The sequence below is a fragment of the Syngnathus floridae genome, chromosome 11, assembly GCF_059516105.1.
Source record: "Syngnathus floridae isolate MCC-2025c chromosome 11, RoL_Sflo_1.0, whole genome shotgun sequence".
NCBI classification, from domain to species: Eukaryota; Metazoa; Chordata; class Actinopteri; order Syngnathiformes; family Syngnathidae; genus Syngnathus; species Syngnathus floridae.
This window is the reverse complement of record NC_142423.1, coordinates 13,483,527-13,502,894: the sequence shown is the minus strand read 5'-3', so window position 1 is coordinate 13,502,894 and position 19,368 is coordinate 13,483,527. Positions and strand designations below refer to the sequence as shown.

The following is a 19,368-nucleotide window of genomic DNA, read 5'->3' as shown; positions in this document are numbered from 1 at the left end:
ACTTTTAATGTATAGGATGAGTTTTTTCCTTTTTTTTTTTTACTGCTGGGTCGCCTTAATTTAATAAAGGCAATCAACATTTTTAACAAAAGTAACTTTGGGAAAATAAGCCAAACTTCAGTTTGTTTCAAAGATGATAAACATAAAACAATAAATACGTCACAAAGAGTAGTCAAAAAGCTGTATCACTCTTCCGAGGTATTGTGTGATCCCAACCTGCACAAAAACATTTCAAAATAGTATTAACCTAGCCAATATAAACGATCTTTGTTCAAATGTTGACGTCATCCAAAGTGGTGTTGCCTTCATAGTCTCAGCTCAAAATTGGACGTAACGCAAACCAATCAATCAGCAAGTCCAAGGCGTTGAGCGAAACGTCTGCGAATTCGTCACACAGCCTAGTCGCGGCTTTCAAGTCGCATGACGCCGTTTAACTCTCTGCCAACGAACGGTCCAAAGTCATCGCGTTGTCCGCCTGAACGAGCCCGATAACTCGAACTGACAGCTGAAGTCGCGAACATTCCGACTTCTGGAAAGCGACGCGTGAACGCACCCAGCCAAGCCAGTCTCTCCGGCTTGGATCAACAAGGAAAGTTTAGACCGAGTCGAGCTGTTCTTTGTGGAGGCAGCACCGCGGAGCGGCCCGCCTAGCCAACCAGTGTGCCCATAGTGCTCACGGCCCGAAGCAAGATGCCCACCACAGAGAAGGACCTGGCGGAGGACGCGCCGTGGAAGAAGATCCAGCAGAACACCTTTACGCGCTGGATCAACGAGCACCTCAAATGCGTCAATAAGAGGATCGTGGACCTGCAGCTGGACCTGGGCGACGGCCTGCGGCTCATCGCCCTGCTGGAGGTCCTCAGCCACCAGAAGATGCATCGCCGCTTCCACCCCAGGCCCAACTTCAGGCAGATGAAGTTGGAGAACGTCTCAGTGGCGCTCGAGTTCCTGGACAACCAGAACATCAAGCTCGTCTCCATTGGTGAGTCCTTTGTGGAACTCCAGAAAGTTCTATCGGAGGCGTCCTGTTTTGTTTTCAACGTTGTCAGCTTTTGCTGGAACTTAATGATCATGGTCGCATGGAGTTCAAAGCGAACCCAATTTCTATTCTGTTCTAGATAAAACCATGAAATTAGTTATTTGAGCGATTTCGCTTTGCTTTAAAGTGGAGCATTTATGAATGGAGTTTGGCACGTTTGGTGTGGGTGGGCGTGTAAATGAGATCTTAGCTCCAGCAAACCAATGTGTTGTCAATTCTAGAATTGTTGACCATCATATTAATTTATGGAGAATCAGCATTGCATATGTTTAAATGAAAGGCAAATTTTATCCAAGGATTACTAAAAAAAGGAAAACATATTTTAGTTGTGTCTGTCCAGAGATGGATTGAAAAAAGGACATTTTAAAAGTTGTTTGGTATTACAAGAAAATTTTAAGAAGCACAATACTTGTTTTAAATCATGTCAATGCATTTTCAAGAAGCAAAGGGAAAATTTATTGTGACGCGCCATAGTGCTAATGGACAAAATAATCTAGTACAGTGTTAATTGCAAATGTGTGTTCCATGTTAACACAAATAAGCTTTGACGTGTCTTACCTTCATGTCAGCTGCTACATTTAGCAGCTCAACACTTACATGTGAAGGGGAAAAAATGTTACACAATTGCAGCTGAATTGACAATAGCGAGACTATGTCACTGTCTGACATCGTGAAATTACTGTGTGAGTGTGCGTGAAAAAGGGTGTTGTCATGCGCCGCTGGAGGCAGATGTGTTGAATCATGGTGGAATTATTTGCCTTGGGTGTGCACACGGTTTACAATAATAGCAATCATTGACATCGCTAAAGTTGTTCAATTAATAGCACTCTCACACCGAACAAAGGCAGGAAGGCAAATTTACCGGCTTCGGAGGTAGCTAGTGGCCGAGCCCAAATCTGAAGATTACCAGAAATGTGGGACAGGCTAATCTAATTGGCTAAAGCCAACATATTTATTTGCACATTAGCCTTCTTTAAATCAGCACCGTCAGCAGTTTTTTTTTTTTAGAATTTTATATTAAATCCTTATATAAAAGTTAGTAGGATTTCCTTTGTGTACTTTTGTAGGGATATTGGATTTAGCATTCACAAATTAGAATATTTACCTTTTTTTTCTCAAAAATATACAATAGTCTTGTTATTTAAGCACTTCAAGCAGGATTTCTTCCGTTGTGAACACACCTTGAACTTGTGCAGACGCACATGCACGCACACACACCCGCATACACACCCGCACACACACACCAAGATAGCATTCAAGGTCAGAGTAGCACATTGCTCCAGTTGTCATGGCAACATGACTAAACAAAGCACCCGATAGGCTGCTGGAATTCACTTCCCTGTAGTGTAAAATGTGAAATGGGATCATTGTCACTATAAAGTTTATCTTTGTTAGCATGTCAGCTAGCCACACTGAATCATGACGGACTTTGTTCAGCCGACTAAGACAATTTTAACGGCAGGAAATAGAGGCGGCAAAATTTTGTTCACTGCTGCTGGGCTTTTTTTTTTAGACGAGTCTGCCACATTAACTCGCTACATGTTATTAATGCATTTATTTCCCTGGACTAGGCCTGCGTCTGTGTTATTTTTCAAGCAAAATGCTTATTAAGCAATTGGCACAAAAATTATAATTAAAAAATCTAATACAGTATGGCCAAAAAATGCAATTAGCATGTTGCAAGTTTGATTTGGGACACACAAGAAATTGGAGGTGTTAACGCTTCAGAAGAATGCTAACACGTGCCAATCATTTGACTACTAAAATAAGTAAAATTATTATGTAAAGTGAAATTCAGTGGGCCTTAGTGTGTCTTTGCTGTTATGAAAATGACTCATCAATATTAATTTTAGGTCAAATGCATTGACTTTGGCGTGGCCTGCTTGTTGAAGGTATAAACTCAACACTTGTTGTTCCAACAACGTCTGGTAACGACAAATACACACAGTCAGGTCTCGGTTCTTTTTTTTTGTGTATCACTGATGTACCGTTTTGGTGCGTTGGCAATCTTGTCAATGTTGTCACGTCACCGATTGTGTAACATGTCGAGCGCTTTCAGGTGTGACCAAAGTTCATTTGGAATTGCGCACAACCGTCTAGCATTCTTAACAATGTGGTTTTATCGGAGTGATGCTAATGCGCTAACGCTAACTCTTGTGGTGTTGCTGATGTGATCAAATTTGTTTTTCTGGGTGTCTGTTTACTGAGGCATTTATTTGTTCATACATCTGTGCATGTTAGCAGGGGGTTGTCGGAGAATTGGGGGTTGGGTGGTTACAGAGATGATGTCACTTTTGTGGAATGACACACACACACACATGCACACACACATTGTAGGAGCTGCACATCCTGTTTAGCTACCTGATCTTTTCCTCACTTTCAGTCAAGTCACTCAACTTTCCATAGTGAGCTGTTTGTGTTACTTTAGCATCTCCATTTGTTCCCTTTTATCATCAACCCTTACTTTAACAACCTTATATTACAACCCTTAAGCAATCTTCTTTGCTTACTTAAGCATCAATAATAAGTACCTGTACTTTGTCACGCTTTTGCTAGTGTCCTAACAAGTGAGTGCCATTACTCAAGAACTTTGCATTAGTGGTAGCACCCTAACTTAAGCACTGACCTAATAAGTGAGTGCCATTACTCAGAGAATTTTGCAGTAGCATCTTTATTTTAGGATGCTTATTTTAGCGTAAATTAGCACGTTGTTCCGATGCAGCCACCAGGGAAATAGAACTTGCATGCACGCAGATGCACACGCTGCCCTGTAATTTACGTGTACGCACACACACAGTGATGTCATCACGTGCACATATGGTGTGTCTGGAAGTTGTTCACTTCACACAATGACATGATTTGCAGAAAGGTTGCTAACATAGTGCCAGCACCCTTAATATCACCTTCTTGTATGACTTGTATATCTCTACTTTTAACAACTTTGTGTTAACGTCATTAAGATGATGATCTTCCTCGTATTATCGTTTTCTTCTGAAACGCACTCTCAGCATCCTCAGCGCAGTGATTTATCATTTTTGGGTCATAGACCTCAAGTAAAAAATATTTGTATTCAAAAGTTTTCCAGAACAATACTGGGGCATACTAAGATCCCACATAGAACCAGCATTCCAGTTTTAGGTGTGTTGAAAAATCCACAGTGTTTTCCTTTTTTTTTTTTTTTTTTTAACCCAACCCTGGAAATCACAATATTGTCACATTAGGCGTCAATCAACATCGCCCTGCCCACTGTAGCCGAGCTTGACACAGTAGCAAGTCTCGACAAAGGCAGCTGGAGGCCATCAAACAACACTGACCGCCGTATTTGAACTGTTGCTATGGCAACTGCAACACATTAGGACAGGGAGAGAATGTGTGTGTGCGGTGCAAAAGAAAGTGTGTGAGGGAGATTAGCTTGCGCGTGTGTGTGTGCATATAAAGGTGAAAAGTGGAAACAAAATGGCTGCTTCTTATCAGAGTGACACACCTTGCTTCTCAACTACAGGAAGTTGATCAGCAAAGAAAAAAATAAAATCCTTAAATTAGCACACTCAGTGCTAGGGTTCGTAATTTATCTTTTTTTTTTTTGCATCTTGAAGTTAGCATCATACTTTAGCATCCTTAAATTTGGAGTGCTCAATCATGCATGTTTTTGGGATGTGGGAAGAAACCGGAGTGCCTGGAGAAAACCCACACGGGTCATCATTGAACTTGATTTCATACTTTTACCACTGTTGTGCAGACTCTAAAGCCATCGTGGACGGTAATCTGAAGCTGATTCTGGGTCTGGTGTGGACCCTCATCTTGCACTACTCCATCTCCATGCCCATGTGGGAGGGCGACGAGGAGGTTAATTAAACAAGCGCACCTTCCGTTTTGTTTGGTGCCGTTAGCATCCCGTCTCCAACTTTTGGGTTTTACCTTGCAGTCTGACTCCAAGACGCCCAAGCAGCGTCTTCTGGGCTGGATCCAGAACAAAGTTCCTGACATGCCCATCACCAACTTCCACCAGGACTGGAGGACAGGGAAGGTGCTGGGGGCGCTGGTGGACGGCTGTGCACCAGGTACGCTACCAACCCATCGCCAACATCCTTAAAGAGGGAAATCTGTGAATCCACATTCAATGCATGCGTGTGTGTTTTTTTTTTTTTTTTGCAGGGCTGTGTCCGGATTGGGAGACTTGGGATCCAGTGAAGCCGGTTGAGAATGCTACAGAAGCCATGCAGCTGGCTGACGACTGGCTGGGCATCCCGCAGGTTCCTTTCCCGCCGTTGGCCATGACTTGCTGAACACACACGCGCCCGCAATGTTCACTCACATGAGTATGTGTGTTTTCAGGTCATCACCCCAGAGGAGATCATTAACCCACAGGTGGACGAGATGTCGGTGATGACGTACTTGTCTCAGTTCCCCAAAGCCAAACTGAAGCCCGGAGCACCACTCAAACCCAAACTCAACCCAAAGAAGGCCCGAGCTTACGGACCAGGTAGTCCACATTCATCAATAAACTCACAACGCCAAGTTTTGAGATCTTTTCTTGTTGTCGTGTTGATTTGCACCACGCGGGTCGTTGCCTGTTTTGGAGGAAATGAAACTTAGACTTCCCCCGAGGTCCGACTGCTAGCTACTGGAAGCACTGGTGTGCCTTTACAATCACGGGAAGTGAGCGAGCGCCGAGTCGAGAACAATGAGCTCCTGACAGGGGTCAGCATCGTGGTTTGCCCTCCACATCCTGAGAAGGAAATCAGATATGTCCCTAAAAATCTGATTTTTAAAGAGTTGTTATCTTGGAGATATGGTTAATTCCTGATGACCTGGGAATTGTTTGAAATTCTCAAAAAGAGGGAAAAAAAAAAGAAATGTTGAATATTTATTATGCCCTGTCTGTCTTGTTCCCCGTGCAGGTATCGAACCGACGGGCAACCGGGTGCTCCGCCCTGCCTTGTTCACAGTGGACACGTTCAGCGCCGGGCAGGGTCCGGTGACAGTCTATGTAGACCAACCGGACGGCACCAGACAAGAGGTCAGCGCCGTTCTCACTTTCCTTCTGAAATGATTGGCTCCACCAATCACCTGATGACATTTTTGTCCATCTCAGGTCAAGGTGGAGCCCAACGACGCCAAGAGGACGTACGCCGTCTCCTTCGTGCCTCAAGTGGTCGGAACCCATAAGGTTGTCTCTTCTGTTTGGGTGAAGAACCTATTTGCACAAGGTGCTAAAGGCGTCCTGACTTTGTGCTAGGTGACAGTTTTGTTTGCGGGGCAACCCATCCCCAAGAGCCCCTTTGAGGTGGGCGTGGACAAAGCGCTGGGCGACGCCTCCAAGGTGACACTGAAAGGCCCGGGAATCGAACCCGTGGGGAATGTTGCCAACAAGCCCACGTACTTTGACATCTACACCGCAGGTAATTCTTGTCAAACAAGCAGAATTTGCTGGAAAAAAGCAGCTTCGGAAGCAACTCCGGTCTTGTCTTTTCAGGCGCGGGCACAGGAGACGTGACGGTGAGCATCAAAGACCCGCAGGGCCGAGACAACAGCGTGGAGGTCATGATGGAGGACAAGGGCGACAACTTGTACCGCTGCAGCTACCGACCCACGCAGGTCGGCCTGCACTCGCTGACTGTCACCTTCGGGGGCGCCGCTGTACCAAAGAGCCCCTTCGTCGTCGACGTGGGGCCAGGTGAGGACCTTCACTCAAATGTCCACTGGATGGTGAGGAGGGAGAATTTGATCATTTCAGCCCTGGAGTCATCATGATTGTAGACCAGTCGGTCAAGTTCTGAATCATTCAGCATTCCCGACTCCCCAGTCACTATTTTATTAGGGCTTGAACCGATTAATCGATGAGAGATCTGTATTCCGAAAGTAGTATAAAATGGCAAACCGATTTGCCTTTGCTAAGCATCCAATCGCCCTCCTTGTTTTTCTTCAGCCTGCCTACCGGGCGCGTGCAGAGCGACTGGCCGCGGCTTGCAGGCGTCGGGTATGCGAGTGAAACAGGTGGGAGACTTCAAGGTGGACACCAGGAACGCCGGGAGTGGAGATCTCAAGATTCTCCTCAAAGATCCCAGTGAGTGGACACCGCTCATACTGATTCTCAAATTTGGCCCCTCTGTTGGTCTACCATGCGTCTTATCTTTCAGACGGTGGCGAGGTGAGCGTGAAGCAGATCTCAAGTCAGGACAAAGTGCACGCCTTTGAGTATTGCCCACTCTCGACGGGCAAATACACAGTCTCCATCTCCTGGGCGGGGCAGCAAATACCCAAGAGGTGAGCGGAGCATTAATTAAGCTGGCAAGCAAAACCTGCCATGGATTTAGACGCTGATGGCTCTGAGATTTGACATTGTGCAGCATTGTGAAAGAAGCCGTTGTTGTTTCCTCAGTCCATTCGAGGTCACCGTGGGTCCGGAAGCGGGGCCGCAACAGATCCGGGCGTGGGGACCCGGTCTGGAAGGGGGTGTCGTGGCTAAACCTGCCATCTTTGTGGTGGAGTCTGTGGGCAGTGATGTGGGAGTCCTGGGTGAGTCCAGATAGACACAAAAGTCAAGAAGGGAAAAATGAGCCGGCCCCTTTGCCGCTCAGGCTTTGCCATCGAGGGTCCGTCCCAGGCTAAGATCGAGTGCGAGGACCAGAACGACGGCTCGTGCAACGTCCGCTACTGGCCCACCGAGCCGGGCGAGTACGCCGTCCATGTCACCTGCGACGACGACGACATCGAGCTCAGCCCCTTCATGGCCTACATCCTGCCCGATCGCCATAACAACCACCCCGACAAGGTCAGCGGGCCTGGAATTGCGCAATATGATTGCCATGGCCAGATGCAATTTCACTTAACTGCTCTGAAAATTATTTACTATAAATAATGTCTCTTTTTTATTCTGTGTATTCCTTTTTTTTTACAATTATAAGCTCCGCCCACTAAGATGCAACTGACATGATATCACCCATACCCGACAGGTTCAAGCGTTCGGGCCCGGGCTGGAGAAGACCGGCTGCCTGATCCACCAGCCTACGGAGTTCACCGTCAACGCCAAGGATGCTGGCAACGGTCCACTCAAGATCATGGCGCAGGTATCCAGATGGACGGATGGACAGTATAGAGACGGATGCATGGGTGGATGAAGGTTATTCAGCACCAACTGCTCGTCACCTTCTCGTTCGTTTGACAGGATGCCGAGGGTCTCCCCGTGGAGGTGAAGGTGCGCAGCAAAGCCGAGGGCCAGTACACATGCTCCTACACGCCTGCCTCGGCCCTCAAGCACACGCTGGCTGTGTCCTGGGGAGGAGTCAGCATCCCCGGGAGCCCATTCAGGGTAAGCAGCGGCCCCTCGCAACCAGCGGGGGAGGTCTCGATAAACGCCACACTAGCTAAGAAACCCGTCATTATCGTCACGCGCGTTGTGGAGGGTCGACGGATTTTAGCCTTTGAGCCTTGAGGTGCATCGTTGTTGAACAGTTGAGTCGAAGGGGGTTGGAGACCCGAAGATAATCAGGAGATGACGTGAAGGTGTGCGTCTTTACACATTTCAAACCATTCCACAATTTTCACATCTCAGGGAATAAATGTACAATCATTTGCTATGGAAAAAGAAATTGTCCAAATAAAATGGCTTGAACGGGAATCGTGGTATGTCCTTTTATTGAAAAATAATGACAACCACAAAATGGCAATAACATTGATGATTGGAAATGGAGTAATCGTGCATTAGCGCCTGGACGTAAGTGAAATATTCAACATTTCAATTCTTCGCAATCAGTCACAATGTCGGGGACGATCTGAAATCAAAGTTTGCTGTTCTGATTTGTTTCTAACGTCCTCAAATTGATCCTTGATTGGGGTAAATTTTGGGTCTATTTTGTGAAACGTCACTAAAAAAAGTGTTGCTTGTCTTTAGGTGAACGTGGGCAAAGGGAGCCACCCAAATGAGGTCAAAGTCTTCGGCCCGGGAGTGGAGAAGACGGGACCCAAAGCCAGCGAGCCCACTCACTTCACCATTGACTGCTCCGGAGCGGGAGATGGTAACGGACACAAAAACTAAATTTGTGAATCTGCTCTTTCCTCGTTTGCGAGTAAATGCTGCTTTCCTGGCAGCTTCTCGCTCCCAGTCTGACCCGTTTCTGTTATCAGCAGTCTTTCATTCCAGTCATAGTCGCAATTCCATTGCCGCCATTGACTCTCGGCCCATGTGAACCTTCTCAACAGATAGATTTCAGACCTCCTAAATGTTTTTGGCCCTCCGTTGTTTCCTCAGGTGACGTCAGCGTGGGCATCAAGTGTGACAGCAACATGGTGGGTGACCGGGAAGCCGACGTGGACTTTGACATCATCCCCAACGCCAACGACACGTTCACTGTCAAGTACATCCCGCCCGCCGCGGGACAGCTCACCGTCAAAGTGCTCTTCACTGACAAGGTGGTTACGCAAGTCTGAACATCTCTTGAAAGTGTTCCCAATCATCCAATCACATTCAAACAGAAGCTTGAATGTTTTCTTGTAATTCCCTCGAGCTCCTCACACACATTTTTTTTTCTTCATTATGAAAACCACACAACCTAGCATTTAAACAGGGGTGTGTAAACTTTTGCTAACCACCATATGCCCTCCGTGACCTAGTTTTCCATCTGTGTTTCCATCCAGGAAGTTCCCCAGAGTCCTTTCCTGGTGAACGTAGACCCCTCCCATGATGCAACCAAGGTCAAAGCCACGGGACCCGGACTGGCTCGCACAGGTAAATAAAGACGCGCGTGATGAAGTCACTTCCTGTCGGGACATTGACGCACGAGTGTCGTGACTAGGTGTGGAAAGCGGAATACCGACCCACTTCACGGTCCTGACAAAAGGAGCGGGAAAGGCACCGCTGGATGTCACCTTCTCATGTCCTGTCGATGATTTTGACATCATCGACAACTACGACTACTCGCACACCGTCAAGTACACGCCGGTGGCGCCGGTAAGACGCACCCGTACACCCAAGTGAGCCCAAATAAATCTGATGCATGAAATTCATCTGCTAATTTTTTTACTTCTGAGATAATAAAATATTCTGCCGTTTGAATTGTTTTAATTGCATTCCACATATATTGACTGGCATTTTTAATGAGGTGATAGCTACCTACAAATTTTTAAAAAATCTTCCAAATGATACACGTACATGTGCTCAGGGCCCGATGAGCATCGCAACGACGTTTGGCGGGGACCCCATTGCAAACAGTCCCTTCGCCGTGGGCGTGGCGCAACGCCTGAACCTCAACAACGTGGGCGTTGACAATCTGGACGGACGTAAGAGATCCTAATAAAGGACAGAGTCTTTTCAGCAGCATGAAAAAATAAATGTTTTAGGTGTGGAGGTGGGCCAAGCGCAGCACTTCCTGGTTAACACAAAGGGAGCCGGAGGTCAAGGACGCCTGGAGGTTGAGGTGGTGAGTGTCATCTATATCTCATATTCCATCTTAATCTTATTTATTGATCCTAATGTCTTTTTTTTTTTCCTGGCCTAATCCATCTTTGTTTCTTAGCTGAGCCCTAGCCAGCGGCATGTGCCGTGCAAAGTGGAGCCAATGCCCGGGAAAGCCGACGTGAATCAGGTGCGGTACACCCCCACAGAAGAGGGGGTGTACGCCGTCAACGTGTCCTATGACGGACACCCCATCGCGGGAAGCCCCTTCCCCGTGGAGGGCCTGCTGCCTCCGGATCCCAGCAAGGTACCAAATTGCCGTCTTCTACTGCCATTAACATTCTGGACAAAATGTGCCTCCCCCTGTTGGGTTTCCATGGTGACATCCTCAATTTCCATCTAGGTGAAGGCCCACGGTCCAGGTTTGAAAGGAGGTTTTGTTGGGAACCATGCTGAGTTCACCATAGACACCAAAGGGGCCGGCACAGGTGGTTTGGGTCTGACAGTGGAGGGACCCACCGAGGCCAAAATCGAGTGCTCGGACAACGGGGACGGGACCTGTTCCGTCTCCTACCTGCCCACGGAACCCGGAGAATATCTGGTCAACATCCAGTTCGAGGAGGTCCACATCCCGGGCTCACCCTTCCGAGCGGACATCCACTGGCCTTTTGATCCGAGCAAGGTGGTGGCCACTGGGTCGGGCCTGAGCAAGGCCAAGGTGAGAGAGAGCCTCGACTGGATGGATCTGAATTTTTGGACTTTGTTTTGTCAAGATAAACTCTTGTGCATGCAGGTGGGAGAGGCCAGTGTGGTCTACGTTGACTGCGCCCAAGCTGGACGTGGTCAACTCAGCCTGGAGGCTGTTCCAGACCCATCTTCTGCCTCCACACCTGCAGGTTTGATACAAAGACAATTCAATAACTAGCTCTACTGTTCATCAAAAATGAATGTGTTCCTCGACTATTTGTTCCAGGTGTGAAAGCAAAGACGGAAGTGGTGGACAACAAAGACGGGACATACGCGGTCACCTACGTTCCTCTGACGTCGGGAACGTACACTTTGCTGCTCAAGTACGGCGGCAAAGCCGTTCCCGGTTTCCCTGCCAAGGTGATGGTGGTCCCAGCCATCGACGTCTCCCAAGTCAAAGTGTCTGGGCGTGGAGTGGACGGAAAAGGTACGCAATTGCCTGCTTGCTGACAGTCCCACCTGGATGGTCAACGTAAAGCCCGCCCTTCCTCATTTGTCCCGCAGGCGTCTTCAGAGAAGCCACCACCACGCTTACGGTGGACGCTCGTCCTCTGAGCCGGAAGGGCGGGAACCGTGTGAAAGCCGAGGTCAGGAACCCGTCTGGGGATCTGACGGACTGCGTGGTCAAAGACAATAAGGACGGCACGTACAGCATTGAGTACACACCGTATGAAAACGGTAATGCAATTCCTACCAAGCATCTAAAAATGGTCATGGGCTAAACTTTGGTCCACAATTAGATGTCCTCTGTAGCCCATTGTCTGGCCTGAAACCTTGGTCCCTAAATCCTTTTCACATGGTGTGCCCAATTGTCTTTCAGGCGAGCACAGTGTCCAGGTTCTCTACGAAGACACGCCCGTTCTACGGAGCCCGGCCAGGGTTTATGTGTCTGACGGCTGCGACCCCAGCAGAGTGATGGCCATGGGGCCAGGCCTCAACAAGGGCCTGACCGATAAAACCAACTCCTTCAACATCATTACCAGGTGGAGGCACTTACACGCCCATGGTGCGCCGCCCGCCCGTCTTGGTCTAACAAAAATGCTACTGTAGGGGGGCAGGCACTGGTGGTCTGGGCATCACCGTTGAGGGTCCGTCTGAGTCCAAGATGGCGTGCAAAGACAACAAAGATGGTAGCTGCAGTGTGGATTACGTCCCCTTCACGCCAGGCCTCTATGACGTCAACATACTCTATGGAGGAGAGCACATTCCCGGTGAGTTAGTTAAAATTACTACCGAGTCCATTCATGCAGGAAGTCAACTTGACAAAAGAGGAACATCTGAAGAAAATCAACTCTCTTTATTGTCTTTTAGGAAGCCCTTTCAAAGTTCCAGTGGAGGACCTTGTAGAACCCAGTAAAGTGAAGGTTTACGGGCCGGGAGTGGCTCCAGGGGTTCGGGCCAACATTCCGCAGATGTTCACAGTGGACTGCAGTGAGGCAGGCCTAGCACCGCTCGTGGTCGCTGTGCGCACTCCTAAAGGCTTGTCAGAACCTGTGGAGGTGTTGGACAATGGGGACGGCACCCACACGGTGTCCTACACGCCCTCCGTGGAGGGCACCTACTCTGTGGCTGTACAGTACGCCGAAGAGGACATTCCCAGAAGGTACTGCATGTGGAACTGCTTTGGATTTTCAATCTGCTTTCTTCACGTTACTTCATTAATCTTGCAACTTTTTGTGTTTTCTTCCCCTTTTAGTCCGTTCCCTGTTCAAGTGCTTCCCACCCACGACGCCCGTAAAGTCCGAGCCAGCGGCCCCGGGCTGACCAGCAAAGTCCTCGCCAGCTTCCCCGTGGAGTTCAACATCAACGCCAAGAAAGCCGGACAGGGCCAACTGAGTGTGCTCATCACTGTCAGTACTTCCACACACGTTGAGTTGTATTGATTTTGAAAATCCACCGCAATCAACCGCTGGCTGTCTTCAGGACCAGGACGGCAAACCCAAGCTGCCCACGATCCACGACAACGGAGACGACACGTACAACGTATCGTACGTGCCCGACCGAGCGGGTCGCTACACCATCGTGATCAAGTACGGCGGTGACGACATCCTGGACTCGCCTTACAAAGTCCAAGCCACGGTGACGGGAGACGCTAGCAAGTGCACCACGACTGGTGCGTCACTAGCAAATACGGCGCGTAGCATTTTAGATTGACCTTTCTTTAAAGGTCATAGCTAATGTGCTATGTACATCAGGGCCTAAAGTGGACCCGAGAGGGGACCTGGATCACGAGCTGTTCCTCCTGGTCGACACCAAGGGTGCGGGCAAAGGCAAAGTGAACTGCGTGGTGGTGCAGCCCAACGGCAGTGAGGTGGACGCCGCGGTGAAGGACAACCAGGATGGAACTTTCGACGCTTTCTGCACGTTGCAGGAGCCGGGCGACTACATTATGTTCGTGCGTTTCGGTGGGGAGCACATCCCCGGGAGTCCCTTCAAAGTCAAGGTATCGAAAGCAGCTCCGAGCCGAGCATTTTCGTCCCCCGCACATATTTCTTAGTAAGAAAGAATTAGCACTGCAGCCGTTTGATGCAGCAAAACAAAGCTGTCTGTCAGCTTTTCAAATCTTCCTGTGGTGTCCTCAGGCAACCAATGAGGTCCCTGCCGTGCAAGAACTGACGTCAATCCAGCAGCAAGCTGCTCCACCAGGTCTTGGCTTTCAGCCCTGGGTACGCGTGCAAACACACACACCCTCCAACTTGCTCAAGCGTTCTCCTTCCAATGAGATTGTCGTAAGTGACATTCACCGGTTCCTCCCCCTCAGGTGACGTCAGATGAGCTCGGCAACGGCATTGGCGGCGGCAGCGCATTCAGACCCTTCCACATGGTCATTCCTTTCGCCTTCAAGAGGGGCCAAGTCACCGGTGAGAGACACATGCATGCAGCATTGAAAATGTTTCTTTAAAAAAAAGAATGTCCCCCCCAAAAAACATATTTTGTGTCTTTCAGGGGAGGTTCTGATGCCGTCGGGAAAGTCCGCTCAGCCGCTGATCACGGACAACCTGGATGGGACGGTCACTGTGCAGTACTCTCCCACCGAGGCCGGCCTGCACGAGATGCACATCAAGTACAACGGAGTGCACATTCCAGGTATGGATCTTGAACTTTGAACTCTTTTGGGAAAGCTGTCCCTAATCATTAGTCTATCAGTTTATTGTCAAACTAATGAGAAAATTGAGAGAATTACACCTTATGTAAAGATGTGGGTGTGTTGCTGTTCCAGAGTCCCCTCTTCAGTTCTACGTGAACCGCTCCAGTAGTCCTAGTGTGACGGCCTACGGTGCAGGCCTCAGCTACGGCGTGGCCAATAAGACTTCGGTGTTCACCGTCAACACAGAGGATGCTGCTGAAGGTATGACACCACAAATCATGACTAGATGATCAAAATACATGGTCTGGTGTGCCTCAAGGCTCAATACTAAAACCACTGTTTCTTTCAGTGGTGTTTTTCTTTGCTGCTCATGTTCTTGAATTTGTGGGAAGTTGTTGGGACACTGTTGCCGCTATGCATGTGTCCAGGTGGCCTGGACCTGGCCATCGAGGGTCCGTCCAAGGCGGAAATCACCTGCCTGGACAACAAGGACGGCACGTGCACCGTCAGCTACCTTCCCACGCTACCGGGTGACTACTGCATCCTGGTCAAGTACAACAACAAGCACATTTCTGGCAGCCCGTTCACCGCCAGGATCACGGGTTTGTACCCGCCGACAAGGTTATATTTGTGGAGAATAGGAAAAAAAACGCTGGGAGGACAGTTTCCAAACCAAATCCTGCTTTGCATACGCCACAGAGGACAAACAACGGCGCTCGCAGGTGAAATTGGGCTCATCGGCCGACTTCTTCCTGAACATCAACGAGACGGACTTGAGTCTCCTCAGCGCCAGCATCACGGCGCCGTCGGGCCGCGAGGAGCCCTGCCTGCTCAAGAGGATGGCCAACAACCACGTGGGCATCTCCTTCATCCCCCGTGAAGTGGGCGAGCACTCGGTCAGCATCACCAAGAACGGATGCCACGTGGCCAACAGCCCCATCTCCATCATGATCGTGCAATCTGAAATCGGAGACGCCGGGCGCGTTCGGGCCTACGGTGATGGCCTGGTGCAAGGGACCACGTTCACCGACACCAGCTTCATGGTGGACACGCGAGATGCCGGTAAGATGGCCGCCGCCAAGCTGGGGAACCTCTTTGACATCATGCTGACATCTTCGTGTTACGTTAAGGTTACGGTGGGCTGGCGCTAGCCATCGAGGGGCCGAGCAAGGTGGACATCCAGACGGAGGACATGGAAGCCGGGACGTGCCGTGTCTCCTATTGTCCCACCGAGCCTGGAAACTACATCGTCTCCATTCGCTTCTCTGACAAGCCCATCCCAGGTACCAAGAAAACACCCAGATGAGCTCCACTGGATTTTGTGAGGCCAAACACGTTTGGCGTCTGTGTCGGACAGGGAGTCCGTTCACAGTGCCGGTGACGGGCGAAGGTCGCATCCGGGAGAGCATCACCCGCAAACAGAGGGCGGCACCTGTTGCCGGCGTGGGCAGCGTCTGTGACCTCAGCCTCAAGATACCAGGTACCTGTCGCTTGAGATGTTTTCTTCAATTCATGTCTTTCTTCCCTTCCCTTCCTTCCTTCCTTCCTTCCTAGCCCGCTTCCCAAATTTTTCTCCACAATTTGCTTCCTGGTCTTTCTATCATCTTCATGTTCATCTTCCTCCAGTGCGCTGCTTCTTCTTGACCTTGTGTCGCTCCTTCCTTCCTCACATCTCTTTTTCTTCTCACTTCTGTGGAGCCCGCCGGTGTTCCAGTGGGGAAATGGCCGAGGTTTGCTGCCATTGTTTTTATCAACAGTCTGCTCTATTTCACTTTCTCCTCCCTCATAAATGCTCAGAACTGTAAAGCTAGAACAAAACAAGATTGGATTTTAAAGTGAAACCATGATAAGCATACAAAAACAACAAACAATGAGATTATGTTTTTTATAATAAATACAAAATGTGAACAACATTGCTAAAATTGATGTTTGTGTTTTAAATGACATTCAATTTATTCATACTTGTGTTTCGTCGGCAGCCCTGGACATGCGCGATGTCCGATCCGAGGTCACGTGCCCGTCGGGCGCCGTTCAGCCTGCTCAGCTGGTTGCCGCGGGCAACGACACATACTGCGTGCAGTTCGTGCCCACCGAGATGGGCGTGCACAGAGTGAGCGTCCGGTACCGGGGCGCCCACGTGCCCGGCAGCCCCTTCCAGTTTACTGTGGGGCCCCTGGGCGAAGGCGGCGCTGCCAAGGTCAAAGCGGGAGGCCCTGGACTGGAGGGAGCACTGGTGGGAGAGCCAGGTAGGCAGCCATCCCTGAAAGGGGGGTTAATATTTTTGACAGAATTTCCAGGGGTCCACTTCTAGATTGCCAGTGCAAAGTTGGCCCTCTTGGTTTCTTAGTCTTCAAAGAGGCCCCACTCACTCCATTATTGTGTCTACAGCCGAGTTCAGTATCTGGACCAGAGAGGCCGGCGCCGGGGGCCTGTCTGTGGCCGTGGAGGGTCCCAGCAGGGCCGAGATCTCCTTTGACGACCGCAAAGACGGATCCTGCGGCGTCTCCTACGTGGCACAGGAGCCCGGTAGATAAACAACACACACACACACACACACACACACAACAAAAAAAGAAAAAACATTAATAGCCTTTGTGTGCGACGCCAATGTGGTTCTCCAGGCGACTACGAAATTGCCGTCAAGTTCAATGATCAGCACATCCCTGACAGTCCCTACCTGGTCCGTGTGGCGGCCTCCACCTACGACACCCAACGCATGATCGTCACCGGACTTCAGGTGGGCCGCCCACATGAATACAAAAAAAATTGACAGTCCACCAAAATAATATAACAATAAAGTAGAATTAAAAGAAGAATGTAATCCCAAACGCCCATTTGCAGAAGTCTGGTCTGAAGTTGAATCAGCCGTCGGCCTTCACTGTGTCAATGGAAGGAGCCAAAGGAAAACCTGAGGCCAAGGTCACCAGCCCCTCAGGAGCTCAAGAGGAGTGTGCCGTTAAACATCTGGAAGGAGGTGCGTTGATCTCCGTATGTGTGCGTCCGTGCACAGCAATGACTTGCTCTCCCATCCCAGACAAGTACTCGATCCACTTCATCCCCCGGGAGCGAGGTCTCCACACAGTGGACGTCAAGTACGGGCCCCAGGGCCGGACTTCCTTCAGCGTCATGGTGGGCTCGTCCGAACCGGCCGGAGGAGCTGCGCTGGTCTCGGCGTACGGTGCCGGACTGGAGAAAGGCACCACAGGTTTTCAAATCTTCCTTTTGCCATTTTCCAGGATTCCAAAAGAAAATAGTCGTACAAAATGAATGACATTCCAGACATATAGATAGGTGATTTATTTTTCAAACTTATTTTTTATCAGTAATCAAGAGATAATTAGGAGATAATTCATTTTTATATTATTTTTCCAGATAAGGTGACCATTATTTTCTATAATCAAGCCAGTGTGCGTGCGTCCCGCCGGCAGGTGTCCAATCGGAGTTTATCATCGACAACACGATGGCAGGGCAGGGCGCGGTGGCCGTCACGGTGGAGGGCCCGTCCAAGGTTCAGATGGAGTGCCTGGAGGTGGCTGAGGGCTACAAGGTGCTCTACACGCCGATGGCTCCCGGCAGCTACGTCATCGCCGTCAAGTACGACGGACCGCACCACATCGCCAGCAGCCCCTTCGTCGCCAAAGTCACAGGTTCGCTCCTCTTCTAGTTTATGCCTTTAGCTCTTGTCGCCATCTTCCATCTTTGGTCTTAGTCAGCATCCTCTTTCAGGTCCCCCATTGGTGAACGTGACCAACGCCAGCGTGTCATCGACACTGACCCTTGAACCCTCCGTGGAAGCGTCAGTGCTTAGCAGTAGCAGCGGCGGGTCTTTGCAGAGCGCCACAGGCGGGTCGGACGCCAGCAAAGTGCTGAGTCGAGGCCCGGGCCTGAGCAAGGCCTATGTGGGCCAGAAGAGCAGCTTCTCGGTGGACTGCAGCAAAGCCGGTGAGTCTCACTACACAATCTGAAACGGGCCTGGTCCTTCTTTTGATACATGCTGGCAAGTGACCCTTTTCAGCCTATAATATATAACATGCCCCCACCAGGTAAGAACATGTTGGTGGTGGGCGTGCACGGCCCCCAAGTTCCCTGCGAGGAGGTCCTGATCAAGCACTTGGGCGACCTGCACTACAATGTCAGCTACGTGCTGCGCGAGCGCGGTGACTACGTGCTGGTGGTCAAGTGGGGCGAGGACCACATCCCCGGCTCGCCCTTCCACGTCGTCGTGCCCTGATGTCGCCGATTGGGGGCTTTTTTGCGGCTTTCCCTCCCCCCCATTTCTGCCGGCCCAAGCTATATTTAAAATGTAGGATTACAATGATAGTTGTCACATGCTAATTATGCTAATGTATTTTAGCATTGATTTGTTGTTGCTGTTAATATATTTAACATTTTGATCAACAGCTTTGAAGAAGTGGAATAAGGCCAAAAAGCATTTTTGGGGGGCATTTTGACCATGACAATATTTGTACAGTAGTACCTTTTGAACCAACAAGGAGAATTTTAGCAGGCAGCTAATAATTCTTTGCAAATGACTTGCTCGAACCATTTTTTTAAGTTTATTCTAAAAGTCAACATACAAGAAAACCAGTATCGATGGTGCAGGAGTTATTAACTCATGTGCAGGAATATGTAGACAAACAATATACTCATTTTCTTAATCTGCAACACATTCTCATTTTGAAACTGTGCTAAAAATGTTGCTAAAAATGTCCTAAACAACTGGAATGGCTTTTTTCACAGTGTTGTGCAAAGAGCTCAAAATATTGCCAAAACTGGAAACGGGTTGTGTCACACTCCAGTCCAGCAGGGAGAAGAGTAAAACGGCACGTGAGCTTTTGTTGGGCTCGCTTAGGGGACTACTAATGTTTTACTTCTCCCACAATCCTTTGCTCTGGCTGTGAACGCTGTTTAATGTCATGGAGTAGGTTCAGCTCGTCTCGTCCCATTTGAATGTTGCCTTCTCATGTGTCACTATGTACATTTGATCATTAAAATGAACTGATATTACTGAACGGTTTTATTTTCATTCATATTTTAACCAAGATAATGTATCGACATTTATTTATTACAAAATGCCTTGTTTTTACATTTTTTTTTTCA

General features: G+C 49.1%; 1 protein-coding gene across 2 annotated transcripts; it reads left to right on the top strand.

Annotated features, from left to right (window-relative positions):
• The first annotated feature begins 364 nt into the window (after positions 1-364).
• flnba (filamin B a) lies at positions 365-19,280 on the top strand. 2 transcript variants are annotated; one of them, XM_088390858.1, is made up of 48 exons: positions 366-982; positions 4,779-4,885; positions 4,965-5,100; positions 5,195-5,292; positions 5,375-5,522; positions 5,941-6,059; positions 6,135-6,209; positions 6,279-6,441; positions 6,516-6,716; positions 6,969-7,106; positions 7,180-7,306; positions 7,422-7,558; positions 7,621-7,814; positions 7,996-8,109; positions 8,208-8,351; positions 8,934-9,057; positions 9,291-9,451; positions 9,677-9,767; positions 9,835-9,989; positions 10,201-10,318; positions 10,379-10,458; positions 10,555-10,740; positions 10,837-11,151; positions 11,227-11,329; positions 11,407-11,607; positions 11,685-11,858; positions 12,001-12,163; positions 12,231-12,391; positions 12,492-12,783; positions 12,877-13,030; positions 13,104-13,293; positions 13,376-13,623; positions 13,763-13,846; positions 13,942-14,041; positions 14,127-14,267; positions 14,401-14,529; positions 14,697-14,870; positions 14,968-15,330; positions 15,399-15,551; positions 15,626-15,748; positions 16,248-16,514; positions 16,657-16,794; positions 16,890-17,005; positions 17,110-17,242; positions 17,303-17,473; positions 17,697-17,915; positions 17,995-18,210; positions 18,312-19,280. In XM_088390858.1, exons 1-48 carry the CDS (start codon positions 691-693, stop codon positions 18,497-18,499), a joined length of 7,824 nt encoding a protein of 2,607 aa, XP_088246984.1. In that variant the 5' UTR covers positions 366-690; the 3' UTR covers positions 18,500-19,280. The 2 variants fall into 2 exon arrangements, with proteins under 2 accessions (XP_088246983.1, XP_088246984.1); XM_088390857.1 differs by having other exon boundaries at positions 365-982; positions 17,110-17,473.
• The last annotated feature ends 88 nt before the right edge of the window (positions 19,281-19,368 follow it).

What these genes read in the sequence shown, in the direction of transcription:
- flnba (XM_088390857.1), top strand. Translation starts at nt 691, where the DNA reads ATGCCCACCACAGAGAAGGACCTGGCGGAGGACGCGCCGTGGAAGAAG. An exon ending in CACTCAAGATCATGGCGCAG is followed by an intron (nt 8,110 to 8,207) that starts GTATCCAGATGG and finishes TTCGTTTGACAG; the next exon opens with GATGCCGAGGGTCTCCCCGT. An exon ending in CTGCTCCGGAGCGGGAGATG is followed by an intron (nt 9,058 to 9,290) that starts GTAACGGACACA and finishes TTGTTTCCTCAG; the next exon opens with GTGACGTCAGCGTGGGCATC.